Source organism: Athene noctua, chromosome 1 (genome assembly GCF_965140245.1).
Source record: "Athene noctua chromosome 1, bAthNoc1.hap1.1, whole genome shotgun sequence".
Taxonomy (NCBI): domain Eukaryota; kingdom Metazoa; phylum Chordata; class Aves; order Strigiformes; family Strigidae; genus Athene; species Athene noctua.
In genome coordinates, this window is record NC_134037.1 from 130,081,346 (window position 1) to 130,103,394 (window position 22,049).

Below are 22,049 nucleotides of genomic sequence, written 5' to 3' on the forward strand. Positions count from 1 at the left end.
CCTACTCAGGCAGCTACCAGTGGAACCTTTCAGTCACCATGCAGTAGCCAAAGTCCAGACCATACCCAAAAACTGACTGACAAGTGGAAAACTCTCTCCAAGTCACCACCCTCAGATGCCAAACTAATGTCTATTAAATCACTCCTTTGTGAAATGAAACATCTTGGCCTGAATTGTTCCTGGTAGAACTCATTCTTTAGACTCCTTTTCTGTGGGGAAATGGATGGAGAAACCTTCCTAAGTGCGATGGCTGGATTTGTGTCTGGATTGCCTGCAGGACACTGTAGAAACATCAAAGACAAATGAACGATCCTGTGTAGGGAACTGGCAATGATTTAGGTTCCTTATCCAAAGTTAATGGAAATCACCTCAAGGAGCTGCAGATCAAGGACATCAATCAGGATTCTTGTTACAAAGAAAGCTTTCTGCCTTTCAACTCATGCTGCAAAGTGCTGAGTCTTCATTGCTTGAGAGATGTTGACGTACCTTGGAAAAAGGTGGTCATGTGGCTGAACAAGCCAAACTGCAACTCCTCAAAGCTCATCCTTCCATCTCCATCCTTTTCCAGTTTAGTGAATAAATCTTTCAGTTTCTAAAAAATGAGTACAAGAGAAGAGAAACTCAACAGCTGCAAGAACAAGCCTGAAACATCCAAACAGCTTCTCAAAATAAATATCATCTTTTTTACAGCGCAAATGAAACACAATTTAAAAACTCTTCTGGAAAATTAACACTACTGTATTTCTATGCACACACAAAGAAACAAACTCCTCTCCACAAAGTCTGAAATGTGAGCCCCAGTAGTAGATGCAGACAGGTATAAAACCTACTTGAATCCTGCTTCAGTTTTGGGAGAGAAGGGGGACTATGGCCCCATGCCTACTCTGGGACACTGAAGCGATCATCGCTCTATAATTTCACTTTGGAAATGGCAGGCTGTTTGCAGAGACACACAGCAAAAGGACAAAATACAACGGAACAAGCTGCAACAGTTTTTCCTAAACCTTGACTGGCTATAAGGAAAAAAAATTTCCTCCCGAGTGTACTGCAGCCCTAGGACAGGCCCAGATAAGCTGTGGAGTCTTCATCCTGGGAGACACTCAAACCAAAACTGGACAAGCCTGAAGCAACTTGGCGCAGCTTATAAATCAGCCCTGCTTGAGGAGGACTAGCCCTGATGTCTCCAGAGTTCCCTTCCCACCTAACCCTGCCACAGTCAGACACATAGGGAGGAGGGAGACCATCATACCTTGTGCCTTCGGTGTCACGTTCCCAAAAGCTTTATCACTTTCAGTTTCTTTGTTCAGATTCTATAAGAAAAATGAAGAAAGAGCATCAGTCAGTCTGCCCCAGGGCACAGGCTGCACACCCCAAACCTCCCAGCTCCACTTGAACATGCAGCTCCTGACACATCTACTCACAAACAGAATGGGAACAACCCATAAGCAGCACTCAGCCTGACTCACCCAGACACCCTCGGACAGGCTAAGACTAGAAACACTTGTGGGTTTTTCATTTTACCACGTCAAACAATTTGGCTCAGGACTCAGAAGAATACCCTGACAAGCAACTTTTCCCACAAAAGTTTAAGGGTTTGTCCAGAGATCAGCCAAGTATCCTGGAGGCTCCATGGCAGGAGGAGGGTTAAATCTGCCCTCTGTTCAAGGATGAAAAAAATCACTGTATAAGGAGAAGATGGAAGATGTAAATCCTGCTGAAATCCCAAATGGGAATGGAGGGTAAGGGGGTGCAGCATGTCCATATCCAAACCCTCTGGCCCAAAAGCAAACACAGACATCCAGCTCTGTGAAAACTCTATCCCAACTGTTTGCATGACATGGACAGAGAAATGAAGAGAGCAGCAGCTGAAGAAAGGCAGAGAAAAGCATCCGTCCTTGTCCTCTGGTCTTTGTTGAAAACCTCTAAATCTCATTCAACTACCATGTCTTGAGCTCAGGTTTGCAAGTCAACCTTGACACCCATTTGCAGAAAAGTTGATATGGGGCTGAGACCCAGCCCTTCCTACCCCTGAAAATTGCCTGGGGCATTCCTGGATCTGGACACTTGGCTTTTACATGGGTAAGACAGACCACACATATAGACACCAGTGAAACAAAGAGCTTCACTCAACAGTCAGAATTCAGTATAACTGTTAAGCTGGTATTCTTTATTCACGATGCTGGGCAGCACTGGGGATCACTCCACCACAAGTGCCACACTTATTAACAAAACACTCAGACTATATAAACAAAAATCATACATATGCATCAGATTTCTGAAAAAAGGCAGTCTTATACTAATGCGTTCTTAGAACTCATTTACATAGTCTGAGCATGCACAGTAAATACAGAGTGAGGGTCTTCTCCCCTCCTTAGGGGTCCACATAGCCTCTCACACTGCCTGTTAGTAAACTTTAGGTTTCTCATGTCCATATATGCTCATAGAGTTATCTTATCCATCCTTCAGCTCCTGTTTGTTCCAAGGAAGTTAGTTTAGACCAGCTTCCAGTTACTTATCTTAACACTGGCATCTTCTTAGACACTTGGTTTTTTTAGGTTCATGCTATCAGGGATGTACTCAGGGAGTTTTTCAAACTGTCCAAGGTCTGTCTTATCTTTACTAGGCAAGAAGTTAAAGGTTTCAAAACATCTCACAAGTGGATGATGACTACAGAAGGTAGTTAGGAAAAAGCATAAATGAAATTATATACATTAAAGTACAGGAAAAGTAAAAGTTAGTAAAACACAAGTGATGATTAACATTAAAACTAAATGTCCTGCTTTACAGGTCCCTGTACATTAGCAATTTCAAGTATACTTGTAGCAACTTCCCTTCACCAGCACTTATGGCTTTCTAAGGGGGACACATCACCATGCGATCAAGGGCCATCCATATAATCTTCAAGCAATATGTTAAGCAGGGAATCGAATCCGCGTTCCCCACGCATAACCTCTAATGCCCCTTTTCACGGTGTTTTAAGGATCTACAGCCTCACACGAGCCAAACAACAACGACACTAGCCAGCCCCCAGCGCACGCTTAAGACACAGCTATCTGCAGGCCGCATGCCGCGCCTCGGCCGGAGGTGGGGCGCAGGTGCTCCCCACACCCTTGCGTAGGTGCCTGACCACCAGACGGACCTGCGAGGATCAAGGCCTAGGCCGCGCCTGCCCTACCGTCCCCGGCGCCCAGCCACCGCGCCGCCGCGCATACATACACGCCACTCCCCCCGCGCATGCGCACGTCGCACCCGCCCGTCCAGCCTCCCGCTCAGGTAGCAGGCCCGCCCTGCCCACACTCTCGCGCATGCGCAATCCGCACCCTCCGCGCCCACACTTCCGCGGTGCCGACGCTCTGCGCATGCCCCGCCCACTTCTCATGCGCATGCGCACGCCGCAACTCTCTCTCTCCCGCTCGTACTCCCGCGCAGGCCTCACCGTCCCTCTCGCCCACACTCTCGGCGCATGCGCAAGCGCGGCGGCTCTCTGAGCGTGTGTAGGGTGGTAGCGCCATCGCCGGTGCGTGAAGGGTGGGTGGCGGCAGAGGGAAGGTTGCAGCCATGTCGGGGTCAGCGGGATCTGGCGGAACGACCGGCTCGGCTCGGAAGCGGCTGATGAAGGAGGAGGACATGACGAAGGTGGAGTTCGAGACGAGCGAGGAGGTGGACGTGACGCCCACCTTCGACACCATGGGGCTGCGGGAGGACCTGCTGCGCGGTATCTACGCCTACGGTGCGCGGCGTGGGGCAGCGTGGGGGAAGGGGGAAGGGGGAAGGGAGGGTGGGGGCCGGCTGGCTGTGCCGGCGCCCGGATGTGTGGCCTTGCGCCTGCGCGGTAAAGCTGCTGCCTGGTGGGTCCTGGGCCTGCCTCGCCGCCGCTGATGGTCACGGCCGCCTCCGCAGGTTTTGAGAAGCCCTCAGCTATCCAGCAGAGAGCCATCAAGCAGATAATCAAGGGGAGAGACGTGATCGCCCAGTAAGTGAAGTTGCCGGGGCGAAGGGGGGGGGGGGGGGGGGGGGGGCGGCGGGGGGATGGCTACGGGAACGGGGGGTGTCGGTCGCACCCGCCGCCGTTAAGCTGGAAGCGAGATCTGGCACCCGCGGTCCTGGGCTCCTGCGTGGCAGGATTAGGGAAATCGCATCGCGAGCGATACTGGTTGACACTGGCACATTTGCACATAGATTGTCATTCTAACAGTTGTTATTGTCAGATTTTATTAGACTTAGGTATGTCACTGCAATAAAGATTCATCTAAGATACTGTGTGCTATCAATGAACAGGGCTGTGAGACTCTTGGGATTGTTTTGCAGCAAAGCCAGAGACAACTGCAGTCTCAGTCCAGGGAAGAAGTAAGCAGAAGAAAACCTGTTATGTGTCTAGAGACAAAGAAGGATATACATCCTGCTGAAAAAAAATCCTTTCTAGGTCACTAGTGGGAATTGCTAGCCTTCCAAATTGTACTGGCTCATCTGCCATTTACTTTGAGAGTAAAAAATACTATGTACAATAAATTTCAGGAGGTTGAAATGCTGGTTTGATAAGGAGTAAACACACCAGAGCTGGGGACCCTATAGTGGAGTGCTCCATCTCTGATATTGCAGTTCTCAAAGGTGCTTGTCTGCATATCATGCTGTGATCATCACAGAACTTTGTCAACTACACTGTTGGCAGTATCGACTTCTTTGTGATGAAGGAGTATCAAAGAGCAGAGGGGTGGAATATATTGAAACTGCCTGTATTTTTTGTCCAGACATCCAGAGCATTCACCAAACATATGTTTCTCAGGTCGCAGTCAGGAACAGGGAAGACAGCAACATTCTCCATCTCTGTTCTGCAGTGCCTGGATATACAGGTAACTTTGTAGCACGTCCTAAAAATTATTTTTAACTACATTGGTAGAGTCTTCATCATAAAAACCTTCATTTTTAGTGAAGAAATGAAGCTTAACATTGAAATCTATTAATTATGGGCAGTGAACCTCAGACAGATTTCTGACTGAAAATTTCACCTGGCTCTACTCTGTAACAGTTTAACTGTTAAACCCATCCTGGCAAAATAGGTTCAGATAGTCTCGTAATTATAAAGTTGGCTTTAACAGTAGACCTCTTTAACATATTAGAGAGTAAAATAATATTTCAGCAAGCAAAATTGTCCTTGAACAGGACAGTTCAGCATCAGTAACCTGTCTGAACACTTGGCACATGTTGCACAGAACCAAACCTGGATTTTTGTCTGACAGATGTTTGCTTTTGTTCTAGATAGGGGTATCGTGTCCATCTAGTTGGTTTTTAAGTATGACTTGAATGTGTAGATGCCAATGAATAAAGTGATGATTTTCTGTGGGCCAGTACCCTCTAAAATAAAGCTTAGATTGTTACTCACCTGTGTTGTTATGCCTGGGGGCATAAAAATAAGTTCTGCATGTTTCTGTTCTTTTGCAAATAAAGTACACACTTTTATAATGCTTTCAGAAGTCAGGTTGGAATGAAAAATGATCTATTGAAGAACTGCTTTAGTGCTGTCTTGTCAAAGGTAAATTAAGAGGCTGTTACTGTGTAAATACTCTGTGAGAGCTGCTTTCTAGGTGTACTGAACCTTGCAAACAGTAGGTTTTAGCACAAAATTCTATGATTAATCCTTCAGATGTGACATTTCAAAGTACTGTGGCATTTGTAATCTCTGTTGTGCTTGGATGTCTGCCCTGCGATTAACTGCTATATGATCACCTGTTTTAATCAGGTTCGTGAGACCCAGGCGTTGATCTTGGCACCAACTCGGGAGCTGGCTGTACAGATTCAGAAGGTAGGAGCATCTAAATCGCCGTCTCTAAAGCACTTGCAAGGCCTGGGACCAGTTCTCACGTGTTCCTCAGCAGAGCTTGAACCACAGCATCTGCTTTTTCTCTCTGTTCCTGAAAGCGATAAGAAATTTTGATAAAGTGCTCTTTTGTTCGTCTGCGTTATATCCATTCTTGCTTACATGACCACACTGGTTAGCAGTCTAAGGTTTTACACATTTCTAGCTGAATTTTTAAGGACAGCACTTTTGAAGAAGTTATGCTCCCCTGGGAACTGAGTTCCCAGTGTTTGAAAGCCTGCTGTTGAGGAGGCTTGGGTAACAGACATAAAAAAATCCCTCTTAACTGCTTGCGCCTACATCTCTTTAAATAAAACACTGTCTGACTGTGCAGACCTGTATCTCTTCACAAATGCAAACTTCATGAGAGCTCAGTTAATTAAGCCATTCCTTTGTATCAACACAGGGTCTTCTTGCTCTGGGAGACTACATGAATGTCCAGTGTCATGCCTGCATTGGAGGGACCAATGTGGGCGAAGATATCCGGAAACTGGATTATGGGCAGCATGTTGTTGCTGGCACTCCAGGCCGTGTATTTGGTAAGGAGATATGGGAGGCTACATCACTTCCAGCTTCAGACTTGAGTTGAGCCATGGGAACCTCCTGCAACTTTTGTGCACTTGGATTTGGAATAGCGTGAAAATTACATTTATCATGACACCGTTAATGTGAAGTATAACAAGGTAACAGCTTACTGTAGTAATATCTGGAAAAGACTAGAGAGAAATCAGTGGGGATAGTATTTCAGCTTTGTTTCTATTTTGCTTTTCATTGTTGAAGTGTTTCTTTATATGGGGGCATGGGAACAAAGAGTATTTTTTAAGGAGAAAATATTTCTCCTTAAAATTACTTCAGGATCTTGGAGGAGATAGGAGCGAGGTATACTTGAATGTCAAAGTCAGGACCACATTTTCTGTGTACTGGCCATCACACTCTTTGTTAAATCAAGCACACTTGCAGGTGGTACTTTCTGGTTTCATTGCCTGAAAATTTTTATATTTACTGTTTATGGCAGTTACCACAGTGGTAGTGTTAGCCTTCAAGCTGACATCTTCTGGGTCTCTGAGAATCAGGTAGCACTTTATTGCACAAACACCTGTCATGGTGAGAGCATGGAGCTAGTCTCCACAGGCTGAAAAAAACAAACAAAAAACCCCGCAGTTGCTGAACTGGGCTGGCTTTGAATAGCACACTAATAACAAATACTTTTCTATTGCATTATTAAGGAATTACACGAAGCCATGTGCTCTTTCAAACAGGATGTGGATTTGCCCAGCCTATTGACAAAAAGTTCCTGCAGCATTTTGCGTTTCTTGCAAGCAGCTTCCATGAGAGACTAGCTCACCTGTCCTGTGCAGTTAGCCCAGAGCTTGGGCTCTGGGAGCTTCCCCGCTGTCAGCACTGCCTTAGCCAGGCTGCAGAGATGGTCCTCTGTGTTGCAGGGTGCAGGGGATGTGCTGTGGCCCTTGGATGTGCCTTCCATCACCAAACACCCATTTCTGTTGGCAGCAGGGCAAGTGTCTGTCCCTCCTCCACTGACATGCCCTGACAGCAGCTGGGAGCAATGTGGGCTCACTTGCTTTCGGAGCCTTTTCATCTTACAAAGTGAAATCTTACAGATATGATTCGTCGGCGAAGTTTAAGGACTCGTGCCATCAAAATGCTGGTTTTGGATGAAGCAGATGAAATGCTCAATAAAGGTAAAATATTTGTCTCCCTTTTATTTCCTTTCATCTTACCTCTTTCAGGTTTCCAGGTGATTCTAAAATCAATTGGTTTTGCCAGAGTTCGATGATTATCATTAATTATAGACTGTAACAGGTTTAGCTGCTTAATATGCCTTGACTGATTTAGTTGTAGTGTTCTTTTCGATAGTTATAAATTCTTGAGCACTGCGTTTCATACTTTATTATGTACCACAGCCACATTGTAGTGGGTTTGGGAAAATGAGAGAGATGAGCAATATGTGACATTGGCTCTGAGCTGATTCACTTGTCTCATAGCGTGGGCCCAATATTAAATTCCAGATCAAATTGTGAAGGCACGGGACAGTTGGGAGAAAGATGTGCTAACTGTTCTGTGCTACTTGCTTTTCAGGTTTTAAGGAGCAGATTTATGATGTGTACAGATACTTGCCTCCAGCCACACAGGTGGTTCTGATCAGTGCCACTTTGCCTCATGAAATTCTGGAGATGACCAACAAATTCATGACAGACCCCATTCGCATCTTGGTGAAACGGTGAGTGAGTTTCCTTGGAAAGAGTGGGAGCTCTTTGAGTTGGTCTAGCACTGGGCAGTTCACAGTATTAACCGATTGAAATATGCAGTCTCTCTCACATTCCTTCTCACCGTTGCAGTTTGTCTGGATGTTTGCAGACATCCTCACATCTTGTTTTCCAGCAGGGGCCAACTCACCACTTGGACTTTATCCTTCCCCAGTTCTGTTTGCTACTGCTCAGCCTGACTGCCCCCCACCCCTCATCCTTCCCATGTATAGCAGTCCCTTCTCCCAGAAAGGCCATCTTCTGCACCTACCCAATTCCTTTGCTCCTCCAGGGGATATTTGTAGGCCTCCGTCATTAATTTTCTATAGCAAGCCAGAAAAGACTTTAGCTGCCTGATCCTGAATGCCCTTGAAGGTGTAGTATTTGTCTGGTGGTGTCATAGGTCCTCATGCAGTGGAACTCAGCAGGAGTCAAGAGGAGGAAGCATAGGCAGCCTGGCAGGACGAGCCTCCCTCTTGCCTGATCTCTTACACTGTCCCATTTACCTTTCTTCTGTCTCTGTGGTCAAGATGCTTGAATTAAAACCAATGAGAACAGACATGTTTGTTTCCCTTTGGAGCTGTCTGTCTAGAGCAAAGCGAGTGCCGCAGTTGTAGTCTCTGTTGCATGGGTGGTGTTCGAGACCCTTCAAGCAGATTTCTCCAGGAACCTCCTAGAACAACTCAACCTTGTGCACAGACCCAGCAGTGCACAGGGCAGAGGTGTGGTCTCCACTGAAGCCCACCAGGCCCTTCTGACTGCATTGTATGTATTGGTCTGCTTGTGGAGTGGTACAGCTCTTCTTCTTCCCTACAGTGATGAGCTGACCCTCGAAGGAATCAAGCAGTTTTTTGTGGCTGTGGAGAGAGAAGAATGGAAGTTTGACACTTTGTGTGATCTCTACGACACTCTCACAATCACCCAGGCTGTCATCTTCTGTAACACCAAGAGAAAGGTACAGCAGCCATCACATGGGCCTTCCACTTCCTGAGAGTGGCTAAGGGGATAATGCTGGGACAAACCCAGTGAAGAGGTCTGGTTGTTTCCTCACTTGGGAACAGTTTAGCAAGAGCAGAGGTTAAACATTTGTCTTTAAGCTAGGCACATCCCAAAAAACTAGTTATAGGCAGACCTGATACAGTTGGCAGGAATTGCCTTTTAGAGAAGTAGAACTAATGAGGTAAGAATGTGTTTATTCTTCTAATTGCTTATAGTCCCTGAAACAGAACCACACTTTTTGAATAAATGCCCTTAATCCCTTGCCTTTCAGGGCTAGTGAAGTCCTGTATCATAACAGCTGATGCTTTGTAAAGATTATTTACTTCCTTTAGCTCCAGGATGCTTGTTAAAGTGTCTCTCAGTCCTTCAATTTATGTCTCTACAAACATACTGCAAGCACAACTAGCCCATCTGGCTGTCCTGAGCTAACCTGAGCTGCTTGGCTGTATGTACAGGTAGACTGGCTTACAGAGAAGATGAGGGAAGCCAACTTCACCGTTTCATCCATGCATGGGGACATGCCACAAAAGGAGAGGGAGTCCATCATGAAAGAGTTTCGATCCGGTGCAAGGTAAATGCCTTCAGCAGTCTTGCTTACAGCATTGCTGTCTCAGGGTGGGATTTCTTCTAGTGTCTGAAGGGAACTAGCCTCAGAAATCCATAATGCCCCTCTTCTCTGAAGGCCTTGTTCAGCTCAAATTAGGAGGATCTGTGATTCCGTCCTATCTATTGCCCTGCAGTTTCACAGGCTTGAGAGTTTACTGCTTTCCAAGGCATTGAATTAGTCTGTTTTATTTTGCTGAAGAGTTTGGGAGCTGCTGCATTTAAAATAAGTCAAGGAAGAAAAACATTTGGTTCCGTCCTCTGTATTTCAAACTCTTAGGAGTGTCATATTCTTTCTGAGAGACCAAAGCTGCCTTGGTACTCTCTACCTCTGCTGAAGCTGGATGATGCTGCATGTGACAGCTTCCCTTGCAGCCAAAGTGTGGATGCTATAGTGTGCCATGGGCAGGGAAAAGTGCAGAGTAACAGGGGCTGCTGTGTGCTGGAGACATGACTCTGGTCTCACACCCCCCTCAGCTGGGTAGAACAGCCAATAATTGTCCCCTTCTCTTGGCAGCCGAGTCCTTATTTCAACAGATGTTTGGGCTAGAGGCCTGGATGTGCCTCAGGTGTCCCTCATCATTAACTACGACTTACCAAACAACAGAGAACTCTACATACACAGGTGAGCTCAGCCTTCACACGGGAGAGCAGGGTGGGATTATCTTCCCCCACACTAGCTCCATTTTTTTTTTCTGCCTCCACAGAATTGGCCGATCAGGCAGATATGGTCGAAAAGGTGTTGCCATCAACTTTGTGAAGAATGATGACATACGCATCCTGCGAGACATTGAGCAGTACTACTCCACCCAGATAGATGAGATGCCCATGAATGGTGAGTGCAGCCCCAGCATGGCTGCTGCCCTCCTCCAGTTGGGAATTGGTGTGCTGCCTCTGAAGGAGAAATGCCAGAGGCTTCCTTTACCATGTGCCTCATTCTCAGCACACTGCACATACTCAAGAGTCTCTCATTTTCTCTCATTTCAGTTGCTGATCTTATCTGAAGGTCTGTGTTCACCAGGGACTTAAAATTATGGAGGCTACCAAATAGTATGTTTTGGACCCACATCCTTTTATCATATTGGTTATATGTTCTTGAGTTGAGTTGCACTTGGGAACTTGTGTAAATAATGTCTTTACTCCCACTCATGTTCTTCAATAAAAAAAGAAGTTTTACCATAATCTATGCTTAATTATTTTAACCCAAGATAGTACCTGGCAGGGAGTTCAGCCATACTTGGCTAACACAATCAAAAGACATTAGACACTTAGTACAGGGCTTCCAGTTCTCCACTGTTTCACTAGCGTTATGCTACGCTACCTGATGTACTTGCTACTTTCCTTGATTCTCAGGATCAGCCATCTACAGGAAAAGTCTGTGGCCTGGCCCAAGCCTGCTCTAAGAAAACTGGGTTACAAGGTAGCCAGAAGAGAGACTTGTCTCTGCCTTTCTGGAGCTAGAAATCACCTCACTATTTGTTCCAGATTAGTATTTATTATTTCCCCTCCCAAGGAACATAAGGACTTGAGCAGGTGCTTGTGAGGCTAAGTGCCTCTAACTTGATGCCAGCTGGAGAAATACTTCAGGAAAAGTGAGTTAGAATCTAACCCAAGAAGGATCTCTTTTCACCTTTCTCCTTTTATGCCCCCCGGTATTCCACTAGTGATGTTCCTCTGGTCCCTCATACCCACACTGTGCGTGATCCTGAGGTACTTAACACTACATGGGCAAAAGTTGAGCAACACTGACCTTTATTTTACTGAGAATACTAATTGTAAGGGGTTGCCAGCTAGAGGTGAGGTTACCACAGCTTTGTAGACCCATGTGCGAGCAGCTGCAGGGCTGAGCCTGTGTTCCCCACAGGCACAGGTGCAGCACCTGCTAGTGCCACCTGCATGGGTTGACATTCAGCACTGGCACAAACAGCACCAGTAACCTCATCCTGCCCCTCCCTGGCCCATGTTAGTGGGAAATAAATACATGCTCCAGTTGCCACTTCAGCTGCTGTAGATGCCCTCAGTAACTGGCCTTCAGCCACAAGTCTGTCTTGTAACTGGCCCTGGGAGACTCATTTGTCTCCAGTTGCTTCCCACAGACAAATAGCTCACAGTTGAACCCCAGACCCTCCAAGTGAGTCTGGAGTTCCTGGTCCCTCCCAGTGCCTCATACAGAACTAGATGTGCATCCAGCCCAGACTCAGGGCTGCTTCAGTGCCCAGCTCCCTAGCCCCTCATTCTCTAAATCTGGCTTGAAAACACTGACACCACCTCCCCTTGCAGTTGCCAGCACTTGCTTTCTGCTTAATCCAGGCAGCAGTTTGCTGGTGCACCAAACATACAGCCCCTGGGCTCCAAGGCTGGGGGAAGAGACCTCCACACATACAGTAGAATCCCCTCTCCCAGGAAGAGGGCATGAAAGGAATTAACAGAAAACAGGACAGCCAGAGCTAGACAAGAACACACTTGTAACCTGTTCCCACACTTGCTCCTCCCACAACTGACCTTGGCACCTCCCTTTTCCTACATTTGATCCCTCAAAGTTGGGTTTTTTGCATTAATTCTGCAACTTCTTAGCACAGCATTCACAAACTCTTCCCCCAACTGACCCCAATTCAGTCCCCTACTAGAAGGGCACTGTCTGGGCAAAGCCTTCAAGCTTCACTGCCCCCAGCCTCAATAGAGTTCTACTCTCACCATCACTGCACAGCACAGCCTCAAATCCACCTCAGACCTTACGAAGGCAAACATGGCTAGTTGTTCATCCAATAAAGAGATTCATCACCAAAACATTCAGTTGTTTAAATAACAGTATTTAATCTGTACAGTTTGAAAGATGGTATTGTAAAATGCAACATTCCTACCTCATCTTCAGCATCATCAGAGGGAAGGTAACCACCACTCCCCAGCAGTTCTTTATGGTACAAAAGTCACAGGGCAATCGCTTTAGTCCTAGGCAGGTGATATCCCTCACTCGAGAGAGGGGAGACTGATGGAGTTCAAACATTCATGGAAATTGCTACCATTTAGGAATGCAAAAAAACCCCCAGCTATCACACAGTCCTTTCCAGCTGAAACTAGAGCAGTTAATTGTTCAGCTGCCTTTACACTCCGCACATCTGAAGACACCTTAGTTGACAGATTTAGCCAAGAGTGAAAACAGAACCAGTAACATCTCAGAATGATACAGTTGTTGGGAGGGCAGAAGCTGACAAGCAACTTCACATGTCAAGAGGCATACTTCAGAATACCAGAAAGTTTTCCTGTACAGGAAGGGGATATGAGCTAGACAGATGGCATTTTTCAGAGACAAGCACGAGAGGAACAGTAGCTTCAAGAGAAAGCTATGAAGTACAATAGACCATTTGTTCATATAACTGTCAGGGTAAGTATTTGACATAGTTTATGTAGTAGAATACATACTTGAACATCTTTTAAAAATAAGCACGACTTTCATATATACACAACTGATTTTAATCATGTACTGAAAATAAGTTACAGTAAATAACTATAAATGCAACAGAAGACAAGAATTTCACAATAAACATTCCCACTGATTTTCCCAAGGGGTGAAAGATTGCAGTGCTCAAGGCAGGTAAACATCACAAATATATCAAAAAACTTCAAATTGTTGATGCATTCACACATTTACATGAGCCACAAACATTCCTTTACAGGGACTGCACTTAGCTACCACAGAACCAGGTTTTGCCATAAACTACAAAACTTTGATACAAAATTGTATTTATATATTTATATTTCATATACATGCCCTATCTGTGATTTCTTAAAAAATAAAAACTAAACACACTGTACAGACAATCCTAACTCATTGCTTGGTAGCTGTAGGCAACATTTTTGGATGGAATTTCTCCCCCAGTAGAATTAATGGCAATATTATATACATGAAGGCTAAACTGCAGAAAAAGACAGCTCAGTTCTGATATGCACCTCCCTTGGGCCCATGTCTGCAAGGGCAAAGTGAGACACCACATGCTTTGACCCACCCTCAAGTCAGTTTTGCCAGCAGCAGCGTGAGGAACCAATACATGCGTGTGTGTAACACTGGTATAAAAAGGCAATAAAGCAAGATCTGTATTGTAATGTGGTGGCTCTGGTGGCTTCAGCAAGCTGATACACAAACACCTGTGAGAGGGAGCATGGGGACAGTGCGGAGCTGGGTGTGTGGAGAGAGCAGAGTGCACCTTCTGTGGGGTCTGATCGTTACACTTCCAAATCGGCTCCTGCAGAGGGCAGAATCCCACCGTAGGCCAGAGACTGAATCAACGCCGACACTGGGGGAAGATCCCTCTCCCTGCTCCCACCCCCCAAACACACTTGGTTCACCGGGACTAGTCGTAAAAACAGACACAGGCCCTCCCACCCCCAACAGTCTCCATGGCACCAGCTTCTCTTAGAAGCAGAGCACTGACAAACTTACTCTTTCCAGGTGATGGTAGCAATCTGTGAAGCCAGTCACACTAAACTACTTCTACAGTTGATTGTAAACTTTGGTTTATTTTTATTTTTTTATTGAGTTCTCATGGTACAGCAAGCATGTCTAGGATGAGAGGGCAGAGTTGAAGAGGAAGAAGACCTGTCAGTCTGTCTTTAGTCTGGCATGGTGAGACACCTGCTCGGTCAGGCCTGCTTTGATAGAGTTTTTTACAGACTGCTTCATATGATCCTCCATCAAATTATCACTCATGGGCTTCAACACCTGTGGAATGAGAAACGTGCAAAAGAAACAAAAAGATGAGGTAACCAAGGAAGACAATATAAAAACATACAGAGAGATGAGACTTGAAATAGTGACAAAACTTAGAATGTAGAAGTCTGACACAAACTGGCAATGAACTGAAAGAGAAATGAGTTTTGCTGCTAGAGTAATGAGGTTAAATCAGCCACATGCTATGGACACAAGTGATATCCCTCCTATACAGCAGTATTTCACTGAATTCCAACCACTTTACAGTTCCTAGAAGATGGATGTGCAAGTCCATACCCTATATGCAGCATCAGTCTGGTATGGTTACAGCATTTATGCAGGCCGGCCCAGACGGTCCAGCTTATTGTCCTATATGTGTTAGTGTGAACACTTCAGATACAGAAAGAAAGGTAAAAATACTGGCTAGTTTTTCTTCTTGTTATTGTTGGATGAGAGTCGCTGTCGCGGCACTGATGTAAGAGTACGGCGAATTGTTCGGCGTCTAAGAACCTCAAAGAGTTTGGAAAACACCTAAAACATGAATTCAACTGTTAGAAAAAGCAGCTCTTAGAAGGCAGCAGAAAAAAATCAAGTTCAAAAAGAGAAACTGATTGCCAGTAACCTCACCTTCCTGGGATTCCTCTGAAGCAAGGAGGGAAAAGAAAGGGAGAGATTCAGAAAAGTCAATAGCAAGAAGATGGTATATAATCACAGTGACTCAAACAGGACCTGTAGGTCTATATTGTTGGTGATGTGCAACTGTACCACCACCAGCAAGCTCTTTTTAGAGCCCACCTTCCCCTAGCCTGCAGGAGGCAAGCTCCTGCTAGCATAAGCCAAGTTCTCCCCTTCCAGGGAAGGTCAGAAGTCAAATCAAGCCTCATGCGCCCCAGGTATCCTAGAGCAGCAGTGGCACTCTGAGTATTACATGTAGAACCGGACACCTTCCACTTTTCTGGCAGTGGTCTTCATCCCCAAGCTCCAAAGCAAGAAGCTGTGATGGTACAGGAGAGCCTCAATTTTAATCACTTGGTAGGGGTGCAACTCCAGATTTAGTACCCTAACCTTTCCTCCTATTATTAGAAATCCACTTTTTCTGCTCCAGTGTAACTCATAACCTTACCTGGTTGCTCAGGTAGGTCTAATGTACAACTGCCTGTGGTGAGCCTTGAACAGAGTCACTTTTCAGATGTAGGAGAGCACCTCTGCATAGAAAGCTTGTTAGTTATTTCTTCATGCATTGTAGGACCCATTTTGATGTCAGCCCAGGTAAGTTCAGCAAGCCCTTTATGTCCAGTAACAGAACCACCAAAGCCTTTGCCTTCTGCTGGCACCAGACACAGCTACTCAGAATGCTCCAAGCACTACTTGTAGGAGTTGGTCAGGGATTCTCTACATTGGCTTTACTGGCACAGCTGTGTCAACTGGATTCAGGCAACAAAATCTCTGTACAGAAGGCTTTAGTGCTCTTACATGTTCATGTCTGTTCTTTCAGAAATTTGTCTGTCAAGTATTTCCTGCAGCAGCAGCTGCACCAACTGAAGTTGTCACAGACAACACAACTCTTCCTGAAGGAAGAAATCTGCTGTACATCCTCTTGTAGCAGTTGCTGCAAGTCGTCAGCCATCTCTCTGAGGTCTAATTAGCCCTCCAGTACCACACCTTCAGGTGAGATGAGGAAGGGCAGCAGCATTTTGCCTTCCTCATTTCTTGCACCACCAGAGATATTTTATCCACCATGTCCATAGGACAAGTTTATCACTTTAAACATACCTTTAAAAGCAGAATTCCTTGCTCTGAAAAAGTACCAAGATTTTTAAAGAGTGCTTCCACTCTTTACTGTCCATGCACCTAGTAAGGCCTTTAAGTAACACTTTTTTGATAATATCCTAAGTTTAACATTCTTTGTGTGCAGGATCTCTTACTGAGGAGAGCAGTCACACTTCTGAGCCCATTTTCCCTTTGCCAGCACTAGCATTCTCCATTAGGTCTAGACCAGATTTTTGCTCACAGCACTAAACAGGAACTGTTTGATATGTCTGCTCAAGAAAGGAAGATTTTGCATTAAAAACAGATACCAACCTGTTCCCATATAGCTTCAGCAATCTGATCAATGGCTGTTCCAACTTCTCTGAATTCCCCAGAGTACTTAACGTATGCCCAAGTACAAAACGATATAAGAGCCATCCCCAGCACAAGATTACACAGGGTAGCTATGGAGTTCATGCCAAGAAACCCAGTCAGTCCTGAGGTTAGATACATGGCAAACATGACTGCAAAGAGAGTGGCAGGGGTACGAGCAGCATAAAAGATGTTTTTGCCATCATTGTGCTTCACAAAATTTGCATAGATCTCGTCGATTTCCACTTCAAGCTGTTCCTGGTAGCGACGACAAAACTCCTCCCCTCCCATCTTCTTCACCGAACAGAACTGCCTGACAGCTGACTCTCTGAAATCCTGGTGCTTCCGCTCAAGGTCCGATGGGGCAATGTAAGGCTTATCTCCCCCACAAACCTGTTAGAGCAAGCAGATATGAGGTCATCACACCCTGAGTATCTTCTACTGTACAGAAAGCAAACCTGCTCCTCACCGCACCCTCTCAAGCCAGCAGGCTACCTGCTGCAGTTTTCTTGGCTCTGTAAACTATGGAGTCCCATCCCAAACGAAGCAGGTAAAGGTACTCTGCACCATGGCACAGCAAGAGCCTTATCTGTCTAATCACACACAGAGCTGTAGCACAGAACTGAACTCATACTTTCAACCGTTCCCTTTGGGCAAGCCCAGGAGGACAGGACATCAGCTACACATACATTCCTGTTGCAAAAAGGTGAAATAAAGGAACGCCAGGAGGCAGAGAAAGCTTAGCTTCAGGAAGGTTAATGAGAACTCTGAAGGCCACAAGCCCCCCCCTCATCTTTTTACTCCTGGTCACTTATCTCAGTTGAGAGGATCAGAACTTAGAGAAAGAGGGTAGACTTCAGCCACTCAAGTTTATTCCTGTTTACTGCCACCACTAGCAGGCTCCAGGGAGCTTACCAGGTGATATGAATTAACAAGAACTAGCTGCTGACATCTTTAACCTATTCTTCCCTAAACTGTCCTCTAGGCTTGAGTCTGATCAACTTGTAAGTGTACATTTTGATGAAGGGTTCAGGCCATGGACTCCAATTGATACCAATGATGTGGACACCACCATCTTCCTCTCCCTGAATCAGCATGGGTATGAAAATGGTTAGGCTCCAAGGACACTTCTACTCTCCAAGACTGATTTCTGACCTCTTGAGGACTATTATTGGAGATTACCTAGGCCAGAGACATGCATATGGCAGATCTAACTCCTCCAGACCCTCACAGTCAGACTGTGTTTAAAAACTGAAGATCCTTTCCATATAATGTCAAACAACAGCTTTCCCTCTCCTGCCTCAAGGTAGTCTTGTCACAGTGCTTATCATCTTATGTTTTCAGTGCAGCAACAACTTTAACCTTCTCCTGCTGCTATCCCTTCAGCAGGACACACAGAAGATTACTTTCTCAGAGTACAGCATCCCCTTTCTGCCTCACAAGATGGCTTCACTGGCTAGCATCAAGGCACACCTTGTTGTCTAGATCCTGACACCCCCAACTCCACCCTTTGCTCAAGTTTAACAAGCACCTTTCTATTTTTTCCATATTGAAATATTCCACATCTGGCAAAGTTCCCTGTAACATGGCTGCTAGTCTCATCCTCCAAAACGGTCTTTTCACATTGCTCAAACACTAGGAGGTGCTGATGCATCGAGACCACCCCACAAATAACTGCCACTGTTTTCTTATACCCTGTGTGACTGCACCTGTTGCTCCTTACATCAGGAGGTCAGTATTTTGCTTATGCACACTCAGCAAAGCAGGGCTTTGGTTCATGGGAACTCAGAAGCTACAGTAAGAATTATTCTTACATAATCCAGTCTCAACTCCAAAGAGTTCCCACTTCTAATCATAAAAATAGAAGTTTCAGAGCTGTGTAACATTAGGAACATCATCTGAGACATCTGGATAAAAAAATTAAGACATTTGTGTGTATCTCTACAGCGATATAAAAATATACAATACTGGGGAACATTACTATGGAAACGAAATCTGTTTAAGAGAACATCTGTTCCTGTTTATTCCTTGCCCCAAATAAAATACCTTACAACTACAGTATCTCAACAGCTATTGAAGATTCAAGGTAGGAAGGCGGACTTGGCATTTATTATAAACAACCCATTTACTATTTCAAGATATTTTCCAAAATGGAAATAAACCAAGGAGTCCCTCTACACCAGCAGAGCATTCTCAGAACAGCCTGCTAACAACTGGAACTGGCTAGTCTGCCACTAACATTAGCTCTTACCCTAATTTCAAAATGGAAAGCTGCTTCAGCCATTAAGACCAGAATTAGCCTAGTTAATGAGAAGCTACCTTTGTAGCATGTTATCACAGCTACTGGTCTTTTCTGGTTGTAGAGTTTCACAATAAGCATAGTTAAGCTTTACAAGAAATGTAATTGTTTTCAGAATTTCCTATGATAAAACCTTGCATAACACTGTGTTGAAGTATGAAGTACACTCAGCTTGGAGTGGTATAAGTCACTGTCTTCAAGAGAAGAAGCAAGTAGGTAATTACATATACAGCTTTTTCAGACAAGATAATTCTTGTATTTCAAATGGATTTTTTTAAACTTTAGAATTGATCTTTGCATTTTACTGCTAATGTATGACCACAATTCAGAAGCATAAGACTATAACACTAGAACTCTACCCTTGCATGACCCTGGTCCACCAAATAGCTCCTCACCTGTTTTGCCCATTTCAGGTCACAGGATTTTAAGACATCTATCAAGAGCAGCAGGGGGAACTAACAGGTGGTATCTTACAAACACACCCATTCCCAAACCTCCCCAGCAATTTCTGTCTCCAAGAATCCTGGTTTTGCCGTGTCAGACATCTAACCTCAGAGCAGAATGCAGAAAAGACATGAGTACTGGCCCTAAGCTACTTTTTGCCATTAACACACATACAACCAACACTGAGTATATTAGAACATAAGGCCTGTATTTGCATGTTGCAAGCTGTGAGAGACTGAAATGACACATGACTATCTCAAAGCTTGCTTGTGTCTGTGCAAACCTCCAAGAGAAGCTGCTGCAGTCTGTGAATTGGTCTGGGGGATGTCACCCAAAGAAGCAGGAGTGTATTGAAGGATGCACACCCCCCACTTCTTTGTGGTTGCACTGTCCCACTCCTTAGACAAGCCTCAAAGGGGCAGACAAGTACTGAGTAGGCCTCATCCTGTAGCCATTTATGGCTCTATTGTGTAGGCTAGATACCATGCATGGTATCTCATTGCTAATGAATTGACAAGAGGCAAATGTTCCTGCCCTGAAGCCAGATGCAACAAAACCTGCGGGACCAAAGAAATAAAACTAAAGGTGGACAGATATGCTAATCAGTGGATTCGATGAATTTAAAAAGGCAGCATGCATCCACCACCAAAGCCAGATCTGTGTGCACCCACCACCAAAGAACTGAAGACTGAGGACCAATGGAACACTGCTGGATCCATGGTGGTGACTATTCTTGCACCCTATCCCACATTCTTGCTTTATTTCTGCCTTTTCCTTCCATTCTGTCCTATTGCTACCCCTCTTCACTATTTTTAATAAAAACACATTTTCGGTATATGGCATTTGACCTTGTTTGTGTCTTAATCTCGCTCTTGGGATCATATTGAAACCTCCCCTGACATTGGCTTGGGACATCAGTTAGAAAAAATTTTATCATCATACCTGTTCCATGCCTTTACTGTACAAGTCTTTTGCTCCTGCCACAGCAGCAAGATTGTTCGCCTCAGCAGTTGCCTAGAAAACATTGAGCACTATGTGTCATCACAGCATTACCAGCTGGTTACATACATGTAGTTACACTGCTCAACATACCCCCACAACCTCCAAAGCTCCAGATGGCCAGAAAAATACCCCACAAAAACAAGTGAAGGTTAGTGATATACATTAAAACAGATTACTGACTAGGAGAACATTTTCCTCAGCTTTCTAGTACAGCTGCAACACAAACTCTAGTGTGCTTTTCATCATGAGCCATCTCTTCTGAATGCTCTATTGTTAATAAGCAAACAATGATCACTGAACTACTAAATGTTAATCCTGATACATCACTACCTGTGATGAAAGCAGCAAGCTGGTATTTTCTGCATTATGTATGTGCAGTTTTGGTGTCATAATTTGTAAGAATTTAAGAACATTGTTAACCTGTGTCATGTCAGGGACAGTTATTCTAGCTAATGCTGCAAGACATCATCCTGCATATCTTGCACAACCCCATTTATGGCATGCTAAGTAGAGGAAATGATAGCAACCTTTATTTCACTGTGATGGGTTTTATGAACTTCCCCAAGTGTCTAAAGATTTGGTGCCTTGAAGGATGAAAAAACCACCCAGAACAGTCATGTTTTAATGAAGTGACACAGGAAGCTTAAAAAACCCAATTTAATTACAAAATGATTAAAACCAACCATAAAGCCCACACTCTGGGGAAAGCTCTTCATCCCAAACAATTCAAGGATTCAACACAAGCTTTACACAATCAGTTTGTTTTCTGATCACTTTAAAGCTGATTATATTCTCTTGGATCAACCCAGAAAAGAAACCTCAGTGTAGCTATCCAATCTAACAAACCCACAGAGTAGCCCAGCACTGCAAGATCGTGGCAATAGCTGCATTCCTGCAAGCTTTCTTCATTTTATCTGCTGCATCTGATGCTAAAAGCTCTCTGAACACAGTTAAAGACACTGAAAAAAATAACAAGTTACAGGAAACACATGCTTAGAAACTGAAGCAGCTAGAAGAACCCAACCAGATATACCCCTACTCCATTTGGTAGATGGAATTTAGGGAAGACACGAATATGTACCCAGGCTACATAGTTCAGATGGCTTTCAAAGTACATAGCTCCTTCAAGAACTACATCAAGGTGTGTGGGAGCTTCAGACCCACAGCAGTCATGATCTTCATTTGAAAATAACTTACAAAGTACACATCTATCAGATTATTTGATAGAAAAATAAAATACCTGCAGCATAGATTTTGGATGAGGTAGCTCCTCTCCTTGATAGATTTTAATATAAGCCTAAATGGGAGAAAGAAAAAAAAAAAGTCTTTTTCATAAACATTTACAGTTGAGGAAAAGAGAGCAATGATATAGAGCTCATTGACTATTTCTTTGTAGTAATGTTACTCAATTAAGCGCATTTCTTCATACAAGTCTCACAGTTATCACTAGTGCTTTACTTTCCTGTGCATTTAAGACTGGGGCCTAGCAGGTTAGCAAAGCACCTTGAAGAGACATGGATACTATCTCAAGAAGTGACAGTCTTGACAGCAGCTTTCTGCTCCCTCAAATATATTGGGTCTTTTCTAGGCAGGGAATCTTCACCCAAAACAGAGTGAAAATGACTACCTCACACAGCTTTTCTGGCAAGAGGTCTGTCCAAACACACCCCAGTGCTGGGAGAACCAGTCCTTACATTTCCGCACATACCTTTCTCCCTTCAAGCGTGGGAAGAGAAAAAACAGATCAAAGCACTACTG

At 44.7% G+C, this 22,049-nt stretch overlaps 3 protein-coding genes across 17 annotated transcripts in view; 1 reads left to right on the top strand and 2 right to left on the bottom strand.

Moving 5' to 3' along the window:
- Positions 1 to 3,561, bottom strand: part of LOC141971808 (ninein-like protein) — a 19,055-nt gene extending 15,494 nt beyond the window's left edge. For 6 of the 10 annotated variants that reach the window (XM_074929608.1, XM_074930108.1, XM_074930027.1 and 3 more), the window contains exons 1-3: positions 3,140 to 3,229; positions 1,250 to 1,310; positions 487 to 592 (exon numbers count right to left, since the gene is read on the bottom strand). The gene's annotated coding sequence lies outside the window, so the exon portion shown is untranslated. The other 4 variants (XM_074929775.1, XM_074929691.1, XM_074929855.1 and 1 more) reach the window with 4 other exon arrangements.
- Positions 3,559 to 10,902, top strand: EIF4A3 (eukaryotic translation initiation factor 4A3). The gene is made up of 12 exons (XM_074930272.1): positions 3,559 to 3,730; positions 3,901 to 3,973; positions 4,784 to 4,850; positions 5,738 to 5,800; positions 6,261 to 6,393; positions 7,474 to 7,554; positions 7,952 to 8,093; positions 8,935 to 9,073; positions 9,573 to 9,688; positions 10,238 to 10,345; positions 10,428 to 10,555; positions 10,708 to 10,902. The coding sequence occupies exons 1-12, from the start codon at positions 3,559 to 3,561 to the stop codon at positions 10,722 to 10,724; spliced, it is 1,239 nt and encodes a 412-aa protein (XP_074786373.1). The 3' UTR covers positions 10,725 to 10,902.
- A 2,275-nt stretch (positions 10,903 to 13,177) lies between these two features.
- ATL2 (atlastin GTPase 2) overlaps positions 13,178 to 22,049 on the bottom strand; it is a 40,375-nt gene continuing 31,503 nt past the window's right edge. The window contains exons 10-15 of one of the 6 annotated variants that reach the window (XM_074931109.1): positions 21,532 to 21,588; positions 20,232 to 20,303; positions 16,508 to 16,939; positions 15,053 to 15,067; positions 14,846 to 14,956; positions 14,326 to 14,437 (exon numbers count right to left, since the gene is read on the bottom strand). In XM_074931109.1, coding sequence (XP_074787210.1) covers positions 14,849 to 14,956; positions 15,053 to 15,067; positions 16,508 to 16,939; positions 20,232 to 20,303; positions 21,532 to 21,588 — 684 coding nt within the window. In that variant the 3' untranslated portion in view covers positions 14,326 to 14,437; positions 14,846 to 14,848. Of the gene's footprint in view, positions 14,957 to 15,052; positions 15,068 to 16,507; positions 16,940 to 20,231; positions 20,304 to 21,531; positions 21,589 to 22,049 lie in introns of all 6 variants that reach the window. The other 5 variants (XR_012635465.1, XM_074930933.1, XM_074931007.1 and 2 more) reach the window with 5 other exon arrangements.

What these genes read in the sequence shown, in the direction of transcription:
- EIF4A3 (XM_074930272.1), top strand. Translation starts at nt 3,559, where the DNA reads ATGTCGGGGTCAGCGGGATCTGGCGGAACGACCGGCTCGGCTCGGAAG. An exon ending in TGGCTGTACAGATTCAGAAG is followed by an intron (nt 5,801 to 6,260) that starts GTAGGAGCATCT and finishes GTATCAACACAG; the next exon opens with GGTCTTCTTGCTCTGGGAGA. An exon ending in TCTGTAACACCAAGAGAAAG is followed by an intron (nt 9,074 to 9,572) that starts GTACAGCAGCCA and finishes CTGTATGTACAG; the next exon opens with GTAGACTGGCTTACAGAGAA.